At 39.6% G+C, this 10,465-nt stretch overlaps 1 protein-coding gene across 1 annotated transcript in view; it reads left to right on the top strand.

Annotated features, from left to right (window-relative positions):
• The first annotated feature begins 2,084 nt into the window (after window positions 1–2,084).
• Window positions 2,085–10,465, top strand: part of Epb41l5 (erythrocyte membrane protein band 4.1 like 5) — a 109,092-nt gene continuing 100,711 nt past the window's right edge. The window contains exons 1-2 of the mRNA XM_027936859.2: window positions 2,085–2,226; window positions 8,558–8,745. Coding sequence (XP_027792660.1) covers window positions 8,566–8,745 — 180 coding nt within the window. The 5' untranslated portion in view covers window positions 2,085–2,226; window positions 8,558–8,565. The remainder of the gene's footprint in view (window positions 2,227–8,557; window positions 8,746–10,465) is intronic.

Below are 10,465 nucleotides of genomic sequence, written 5' to 3'. Positions count from 1 at the left end.
AGTATTGTGATGTGAGGAGGGATTGTTTCTTCTTGTGGACAGGGGCAGATTTACTGTTAAGATAATTGGGTTTAAACCTTAGGACTCCTTATTTGTAGACCCTGTTCCTGATTTTGAATACTTAAGTTTGTGTTTTCACACATTTCCACTACTAATTAGGGTTTTAGAAACCACAAAATCTGGAATTACCCCTTTCTTTGTGGCTCCAAAGAGCAAACCAGGACTTAAGATAGAAGTGGAGATCTGGGATGAGGATGTTCTTTCCATAAAGGAATATCTTTCCAAGAACCCGGAGGATTCCACCATGCAGTGGTCTAGTGTGGCAGGCATCCTGTATAGCAACCCACAATCTTCCTGGCAACATCCCCTCTTTCCTACTAACAGTACTTGGATTTGTTCAAAAAGTTAATGGGAAGCAGGATATGGTGGCACATACCTGTATTCCCTGCTACTTTGGAGACTGAGGAAGGAGGATTGCTTGAGTCCAGGAGTTCAGGGCCAACCTAGGCAGCATAGTGAGACCCTGCCTCAAAATAAAAAGGACTGGGAACTATAGCTCAGTGGTATAAATCCCAGTAATGGGTAAAAAAAGAAAGGAAAACAAACAAACAAACAAAAAACGTTGAAGGAGAGCCCTTGATCTCAGAGAGGGAAGGCTCTTCTCCAAACCCAAGGGTGAATTACGGTTGGTTTAGCCAATAATAATAATAATAATAATAATAATAATAATAATAAAAAACAGAGCGGCTTAAGTCTTTTTTAATCCCTAAGAAGTGTGGGGAGAGGAGATACTTGTAAATATTTACAGATTTTTTTTCATTTTTTGCGGTGTTGGGATGGACCCCCTTGCCTTGTGCACAGGTAGGCATGCGCTTTATCACTGGGTCACACCCTCAGCACTAAATCCATTCTTTTTCTTTTTTGTACTGTGGATTGAACCAGGGGAGCTTAACCACTGAACCACACCCCAGTCCTTTTTAATATTTTATTTAGAGTTAATGTCTTGCTGAGATGTTTGGGGCCTAAGTTGCTGAGTCTGCCTTTGAACTCACGATCCTCAGCGTCCCCAGCCGCTGGGATTACAGGCAATGCACTGGGCCCTTTTAATTTTTTTAATTCAAGAAAGGGTCTCACTAAATTGCGTAGCGCCTACCTAACTTGCTGAGGTTGGCCTCGAACTCGTGATCCTCCTTCCCGTTTCTCACAGGGCTGGGATTACAGCGTTCGCCACCGCTCCCAGCCTCAGTTAATTTCTCGAATGAGTGATTGAATAATCTAGCAGCCAGTTTTCCAGGCACCTAAAGATGTCGCGCAGGTAGCGACAGCCGCCTTCGTGCACCCACGCCGCAAGTGCGGTCTGATACGCAGACGTCTTCGGCAGCGGCTCTCGAGCGGCGACAGCCGACTCCAGCTCTACTCCGCCCGGCGCCCCTGTTTGACCAGAGCCTCTCCAGGAGGATTGACTTCCGGGGCGGGGTCATGGCCAGTTTAAGAGCGAGCGCCCCGCCCTCGAAAGCGGAATGCCCCGCCCTCGAGGGCGGAGCTCGGAAGGGCTTTAAGGGGCGGGCCGGCGGGCGACCGGGGTCCTCTTGAGATTAGCGCAGGGTGGGCTCGCGCTGTGGGCCGCCATTTCTTGGCGTCGCCTGAGGAGCCGCCCCCTCCTCAGCTTCTTGGAGCCCCCATCGCCGTCGTCCCCTGTCTCAGGTAAGCGTGAGGCCCGGCGGCCCCGGCTGCAAAGCCCCCTTCTCTCCCGGCGCGCGGACCCCTCCTCGCCCGGGGCGGCCTCATCCCCGGGAGGTGGGTGGGGGCTGCTGCAGGACTCCAGACTGCCCGGGCCTTCCCCGCCCGGCCGGCTCCGTGAGCAGCCCGCCGGAGGGGAGGGGCGGCGGCGGAGTTTCGGGCGATACCGCGGCGCGGCGGGGTGAATGCTTGCCCGGCGGCCGCGCTCCGGGCCGAGCCAGCCCGGGGCGGCGCTGGGCACTGCGCTCCTAGGAGCGGCGCGGGGCCTGCCAGCCGGCGAGGAAAGAGTGGCGGGCTAGGGAAACACCTCGAGTTCCATTCGGGGTCCTGGAGCAGACGCCCGAAAGGACGCGTCTGGCTGATTGTATTGAGTAAAACTTCCGCCGCTTGGAAGTTATGCGAGGCAGGTGTCCCCGGTCCTGGGAAGGGCGAAGGCACTCTCCCCGCCCCCGCCCGGCTTTTGTCGTGTTAATGATGAGCTCCTTGGTGGGTAAAGTTAATTGTATGGGTCTCTCATTTTTAGGGTTAGAGTGGTGAATTCTATTTAGAGCTGGAAGACATCGCTTTATTTGCTAGTATTTTAAACTAATTTCAAATTTTTTCTTTTCTAAGAATTAGGAGAAAAGTAAACATAACTACATTTCTTATGCAACCCGCAGTTCCATTAACCCTGTTGCTGATATAACTAACTAGTTGCTGAGCTCTACGTGCCTTAGGTGGATTGTTTGGAGTAAGATAGTTTACAGGATTTAAAAAAAAATTTTTTTTTTTTTTAGTTATAGATGGACACAGTATCTTTATTTTGTTTATTTTTATGTGGTGCCGAGGATCAGACCCAGTGCCTCACATATGCTAGACAAGCGCTCTGCCACTGAGCCACAATCCCAGCCCTCACAGGATTTAAAATTTTTTTTTTTAAATCTCTGACTTCATTAGAAAACGATACATGCAGTTTCGCTGCTGTTGAATTACTAGTTGACGATTTTTTTTTTTTTTTACTGGGATTACTGGGACAAAAATGCTAATATCCTCATGGCATTTGCTGTAAATTGGCATATTGTTTTATTTTTATTTTTTAAATATTTATTTATTTATTTTTAGGTGTAGATGGATACAACCAATGCCTTTATTTTTATTTTTGTGGTGCTGAGAATCTGAGCACTCTACCGCTGAGCCACAATCCCAGCCCTGGTATATTGTTTTATTAAGAAGCAATTACTTACCATGTTGTGGCCACCAGTCATAAATGTGTATACACGTTTCATCTTGGATATGCTTTAAAGCAACTTCTATTAATTCAGGTGGTAAATGATTACTTCAGTTTGCATTTCTAAGATTCTAAAGGAAACCCTTGTTGTTGAAAGTTAGTTTTTTTTTTTTTTTAATTCTTTGAAACTTTACCATCCAGAAATTCCACTGTATTATATTAGTGTGTGCCCAGTATGCATGTTGCCATGGTGTATGTTGGATCAAAGTAGTGAGGAAGTCTGTCTAGGTCCCTATCTTTGTGTCTTAGTAGGGAAGTAGCCAGTTTAAAAAAAAAATTAAGCAATTATGTTTTTTACTATTACACAAAGAAATGCCTGAGTACCAACGGGTGCCTAATTTAGACTCAGAAATCTGGGAGTGCTTTTCTGAGGAAAAGACATTTCACCTGTAAATCTGAAGATAACTACTTGAAGGAGGAGCAGAAAGAGAGAGAGGTGAAATGGAAAAAGATTATTCCAGAAAGATGAAACAACTAATGAACATAATCAAGACTTCTGGGCTGGCTGACTACTAGAGCAGAGAGCAGCTAGAGTGGGCAGGCAGGTGGGAGTAGTGTATGTGGGGGACGGTCATTAGAGAGAAACAAGGTCCAGATTTGTGGTTGCTAAAAAAAAAATTTACTGGCTGTAGTGTTTAAAAAAAAAAAATTGAGCAAGTGTGGGTGGGATGGGGAAAGAGAAACTTTTTTTTTTTTTTTTTAAATGTGATACTGGGGATTGAAGCCCGTGCCAGGCACATACTAGGCAAGCAGTCTATCACTGAGCTACATCTCTAGCCCTTTTTTGAGATGGAGTCAGGATAAATTCCCCAGGCTGGATTCAAATTTGCAATTCTCCTGCCTCAGCCTCCCAGGGAGCTGGGATTACAGATGCATACCACCAGTGTGCCTGATTCAGACCAAACACACACACACACACACACACACACACACACACACACACGTTTCAGTACTGGGGACTGAACCCTGAACTCAGGGGTTATTTACTTTGACCTATATCCCCGGTCCTTTTTTAAATTTTTTATTTTGAAATAGTCTCACTAAGTTGCCCAGGCAGGCTTTGGACTTGTGATCAACTTGCTTCAGCTTCCTGCAAAGTTGGAATTAGAGGCAAACAACACAAAAGTTATTTTAAAAAAATGATAAAAGCTCAATGACACATTTGTGTATTCATATGAGCTCCAGATTGACCCTATCTAGAGAGAACCTTTACAGTTGACATATCCTTCCAGTCCCTGTGTATGTGCAGGTGTGCATGCATGTGTGTCCTCCCCCTAATGTAGAATAATAACGTGTACCTTTTTTTTGGTTTGATTTTTCACTTACAAATTTTTTTTTTAATATCTTTATTTTTTATGTGGTGCTGCTGAGAATCAAACCCAGTGCCTCAGGCATGCTAAGTGAGTGCACTACCACTTGAGCCACATCTCAGGCCTTTCACTTACAAATTTTTAAAAAGATTTTTCTTTATAAACCACTGAACATTTACTTTTTTTAAAAAAAAATATATATTTAGTTGTAGTTGGACTAATACCTTTTTTAAATTTTTTTATTAGTTGCACATGACAATACAATGATCTTGACATATCATACATTTGAATCAAATGGGTATATTTTCTCATTTTATAATACCTTTATTTTATTATTTTTATGTGGTGCTGAGGATTGAACCTAGTGCCTCACGTGAATGAGGCAAGTGCTCTACCACTGAGCTACAACCCTAGCCCCTCACTTAGGAATTTAATCAATATTTAAGTCAACTGTATTTTTAAAAGAATAACTGTATTGTATACTGTTATATGTACCATAACTTTACATGCTGATGGACATAATTTAAAATTTCCTAAATCACTTATACCCAGAAAAATTCTTAATCTTACAATAGATCACATAAGTTACTGTTTTATTTGGCCATCTACCAGAAATAGAATTGCTGAATGCAAAGATATGCATATTAAATTTTTTAACAGCATGTTTAAAAACCATATTTAAAGAAGACAGTTTATGAAAATGATTGTTTTTCTCAGCCTTTTAAACATTGACTACTTTAAGTCTTTTAATGACAAGCAATATCTTCTTTTGTTTGTTTGAAACAGGGGCTTACTATATTGCCCATGCTGTCCTTGAACTTCTGGTTCCAACCCATCTTGCCTCCAGCCTAGCCTCCCTCATACCAGTTGGGACAATAGGCATGGGCTACTGTGCCCAGCTTTATCTTTTATTTTTTTCCCCCATGCTAGGGATCAAACCCAGTGCCTCACACATTCTAAGCAGGTTCTACCATGAAGCCACATCCCCAGCCCTATCTTACTTTTTAATATGGATTTTTGAGGGTTTGTTGAGCATGTCTTTTACAAAGTTTTCTTTTCCCCCTGGTGTTGGGGATGGAACCCATAGTTTTGAGCATGCCAGGTTAACAGTCAACCACTAGACCACATCTGAGCCATGTAAATATCTTTTATGATTTTTTTTTTTTTTTTTTTTTTTTTGGTACTGGGAATTGAACCCAACTGAGCTACATTCCCAGCTTTTTTTATTTTGAAGCAAAATCTTGCTAAATTGTTGAGGCTGCCCTAGAACTTGCAATCCTCCTGCGTTAGCCTCCCGAGCTGCTGGGATTACAGGTGTGCATTACCATGCCCAGTTCCCAGCCTTTTAAAATATTTTATTTTGTTTATTTTATTTTTTTTGTGGTGCTGGGGATTGAATCTAGATTCTTGTGCTTGCTAGGCAAGTACTACCACTGAGCTATATCCCCAGCCTCTCAATCCATTTTTTAGTTTTTATTTTGAGACAGTGTCTGAGTTGCCCAGGCAGGCCTCAAATTTGTGATTCTTCTGCTTTAGCCTCCTGAGTTGTTGAGATTATAGGCGTGCGCCACTGCCCCTGGCCAGGAATCTTTTTTTATTATCTTTTAAGCCTTGTTTCTTATCTTGCCCATTTAAAAAAATTGTGTTTTTTATCTAAATGATTTGTAATAGTTGTTCACTAAACTGCATATTAATCCTTCAAAAATTTTTTTTTTCAGATTGTTTAAAAGCTCTTCACACTAGCTAGATATGGTGGTATATACCCATAAACCATAATACTAGCTATTTGGGAGGCTGGGGCAGGAGGATCACGAAGGTTTTTGTTTTTTGGTGGTTGTTGTTAATAATTTTGATTTAGTTGTAGTTGAACACAATACCTTTTTAAAATTTATTTATTTTTATGTGGTGCAAAGGATCAAACCCAGTGTCTCTTGAACGTGTTAGGTGAACGTTGTACCACTGAGCTACAACCCCAGCCCTTGTTTGGTTGTTTTTGCAGTACTGGGGACTAAACTGAGAGGTGCTCTACCACTGAGCTATATTGCCAGTCCTTTTTATTTTTATTTTGAGACAGGGCCTTGTAAATTTGGGAAGGCTGGATTTGAATATGCAGTTCTGTCTCCAGACTCCCAAGGAGCTGGGATTGCAGGTGTGGGCCATCAGTCCTGGCAGGATCTCAAGTTTGAGGCCAGCCTGGGGAGTTTAGTCAGACTCTGTGGTAGAGTGCTTGCTTGCCTACCATGTACAAGTACTAGTACCTTTTCATTTCTTTTTCACTTTAAATCTTTAGTGCATCTGTAATTTTATTTTTGGAGGCACTTTCATATTCCTGTAAAAATAACTTACTGTTCCTGATTCTGTTTTATCATTCAAAATGAAGATATTGAAATTCTAAATTTATTGGTAGTTGTGGCACCTGTTAAGAAATTATAGTCCTAGCTACATAGGAGGCGAGGTGGGAATCCAGGAATTGGGAGTAACATAGGGAGACTCTGTTCAAAAAAATTTTTAAATTCTAAATCTGAAAACTTTTTTTTTTTTTAATAAAAACAGGCTAACTCGTGTAGTGAATCAGTTTTTAAGGTGTCAGGATAATATGGAAGAAAAATTGTTTTACACTTAGTTTCCTAGGAAACACAAAATTGCAGTACATTTTGAACATATTTTTCCTTTAAAAATTTTTGTTATGGAGAAATTCAACATATATAAGAGTCACGAGAGTGTAATGAACCCCCTGCGTACCTATGACCCAGTTTCAATAGCTGTTGACCAATTTGTTTCATCTCTTTCAGGACTTAATTCCCTTCTCTGTTAGTTTGATCCAAATACCAGGCAAAACATCTTTTCCTTATGTAAATATTTAAGTATGTATCTCTAAGAGATAAGGACCTTTTTAAAAATCAAACATCAGTACAAAAAGTGGCTGAAATTCTTTGGTTAGTGTTCAAATGTGTGTTTTTATAATGTATTTCTTTGGGCATTTCCAATATAAACTATATCTCCTCAGTTGCAATTTGTAGTTATGATTAGATCAGTATTTAGTGTTAATCGTGAACTTTAGTAGCTAAGTCATATAGTGTATTGTGATTATTTGCATTTTCTGTGCAACTTATTTTTTCTGCAATTAATAATCTTTTGTTGGTTTAGTTATATATACTTATTCTCAAATTCTTTGTTGTGCAAATTAAGCACATTAGGTTAGCAAGTTGACTTTTTTTTTTAAGCATATAAAGCAGGGTTTGACCTTGTTTTTATGGTGTTTCCAGCCCTCTATTTGGTATTTTCAAACATAATATAGTATACTGTATCTTTAAAATTACTAACATCTGTTTTAACTATTTTTGTTTAGCCTTAATGTTCTTAGTAGAGATAAGGAAACAAGTAACTAAAGTAATATGACATAAATGTTTGTTAGGTAGTAATTTACATTCTGTAGAGCCAGGCATGGTATCATGTGCACTGCAGAGACTGAGATGAGATGGAAGGATCCCTTGACTCTAGTTTGATTGAGATCAGGCTGGGCAGCATAGTGAGACCCCTATCTTTAAAACAAAAAGAAAGAAAAAAAATAGAATATTTAATAATATATGGTGTTTGAATTATGCTTATATTTTAGCTAAAGTAGGTGATTATTTTCATAAGTGCTTAGAAAGGAAATGGAACTTCTCAGAATTGTTGGATCATCAAACTATAACTTGGTACTGTCTAACATTTTCCAATGTTTGTGGGGATATTACTGTACATATATAATTTATTGATCCAGGGGTTTGATGAATTTTATAAATGTTTGCCTTTTCTTGCCAAATCAGCTTGTAAAATAGTTCAGTAAATTTAGAAAACTGCAAGCCATGGGGCTGTCTTATATGTGCCTTTAAAAACTTGGGTTTTTAAAAGTAAACTTATTATTTTTTTAGTATTTATTTTTTACTTGTAGTTGGACACAATACCTTTATTTATTTATTTTTATGTGGTGCTGAGGATTGAACTCAGGGCCTCGCACGTGCTAGGAGAGCGTTCTACTGCTGAGCCACAACCCCAGCCCAAAAGTAAACTAATTTTTAATGGGCAAAATTATATTTAATATATACAACATGATTTTTTGATGTATGTGTAAAAAGTAGCTAGTTTTATTTTTCTTTTCAAAATAGTGTTCATAGGACTTTACTAAATATTTATTTCACTTCAAGTTGGGTGGAGTGTACTTTTTCTCCTGATGATTTTGTTCTCTCTGGTTTTATAGTGACAAAAATGCTGAGCTTCCTCCGTAGAACTCTTGGGCGCCGGTCAATGCGTAAACATGCTGAGAAGGAACGACTCCGAGAAGCACAGAGAGCTGCCACACACATCCCTGCAGCTGGAGATTCTAAGTCCATTATCACATGCCGGGTGTCCCTCCTGGATGGCACTGATGTTAGCGTGGACTTGCCGGTATGTGGGTTTTGCCGAGCTTGCAAATTCTATATGAGATTACTGTCTTTCTTTCTTTGAGCTTTCTATTGATGATAACTTTTGGGGGGAATTAGACAGTCTGGGTTAGTATGCATCAGGCACTTTAATGTTTGGGTACATGGATCAGGTAATCTTAGACCAAAAATACTTGGAATAATACTTCCTCTGGAGTACTAACCTGAAACATTTAAGTGATAGGGCGGTTATTGGTATGGATTAACCTGTGCCTGTTCATGTGTGCTCTTGATGATAACTGTAGATAGTATAATCTAATGAATTTCTTACAATCCTTGTTAAGCATTTATTAAAGCAATGAGTGTCTTTGGGAACCATAGTCAAATTTACATGTGTACTATATGACTTTCAGTTCTTTATACTTTCCAAATACTTTTTTTGGCAGAGGCAGGGTGCACACTGGAAATTTAACCCAGAGGTGATTTACCACTGAGCTACATCCCCAGTTCTTTAAAAAAATTTTTTTTGTGTGTGTCTGGGGGGGTGGATAGGGTTCCACTAAGTTACTTAGGGCCTTGCTAAGTTGCTAAGGCTAATCTTGAACTTGCCATCCTCCTGTCTCAGTCTCTTGAGCTGCTAGGATTATAGGAGTGCAGTAGTGCACTTGGTGAAACCTCTTGCTTTCCTTAAAACAAAACGGACACTTCTCTACAGTCTTGTGTGCCTGTAGAAATTTTAATGAAATGAAGTGAGAAAAAGAACTTTCTTCATACCACTAAGATCTAACTGCCTCTTTGTTCCCAAAGTACCTTGCATTATAGATTTTTAAAAAATGAACCAATCTTTATTTCAGAAAAGGATATTATAATTGTATTTGTGTTTTAGGTGGTTCCCCACCCATCTCCAAATGCAGCGTCATTAATTCACAGGCTTTAAAAGGCTGGCGGGAAGCATTGGAGTTTCTTTTTGAACTACTTACTAATACCAGATCTCTTTCAAGTGTCTTTGTTCTTCATTCAAAAACTTTATGTATGTTGTGTGATTTGACATAGATTCATGGGTGGTCCTTTGATATCTTTACTCCGTCCACACTTTTTTAGTACCCACTCATATACCTGAATCTCAATTTTGAAAGTCTCTTTAGGCAAGGCTATATATATAGCCTAGATGTTGCTACATTAGTTAAGTGGGCTCTGAAAGCCCTTAAACTTGGTGAGTTTAAGGAATTGGATAGTTTGTTCTAAAGACTTTTCAGATTAATTAAATAATTTGAAATGTACTGGGGATGTACCTTACACATCTTTTTTTGTTTTTGTTTTTTGGGTGCTAGGGATTGAACTCATGGCCTCATGCTTGCTAGGCAAGCACTCTGCCACTGAGCTACAATGCCAGCCATACCTTATACATTTAAAAATATTGGAATATGATAAAAATTAATGAAAGACTCAAGATTTCTTGAAGTTTTTTGGAGTTGTCATTATGTGTACTTGCTATTTTTATATATTAGTCTGTACGTTTTTGATTCTGTAAAACTTAAAGGAAAGTTTTCTTTCTATAAGGGCTTCTCAAGGATTGAGAGACATTCCAACATGAGATAGTTTAAGATAGTTCTCATGTTAACTTCTTATCCCATTTGATAAGAATCTTGAGTTTTGTGTACCAATCCATAAAAATATCATTAGATATGTGGTGAAAAGCTTGAGATTACTGGTTCCTGGAAAAGGTTTCCTATTACCTAATGTTT

The sequence above is a fragment of the Marmota flaviventris genome, chromosome 11, assembly GCF_047511675.1.
Source record: "Marmota flaviventris isolate mMarFla1 chromosome 11, mMarFla1.hap1, whole genome shotgun sequence".
Taxonomy (NCBI): domain Eukaryota; kingdom Metazoa; phylum Chordata; class Mammalia; order Rodentia; family Sciuridae; genus Marmota; species Marmota flaviventris.
This window is presented reverse-complemented; position numbering and strand designations above follow the sequence as displayed.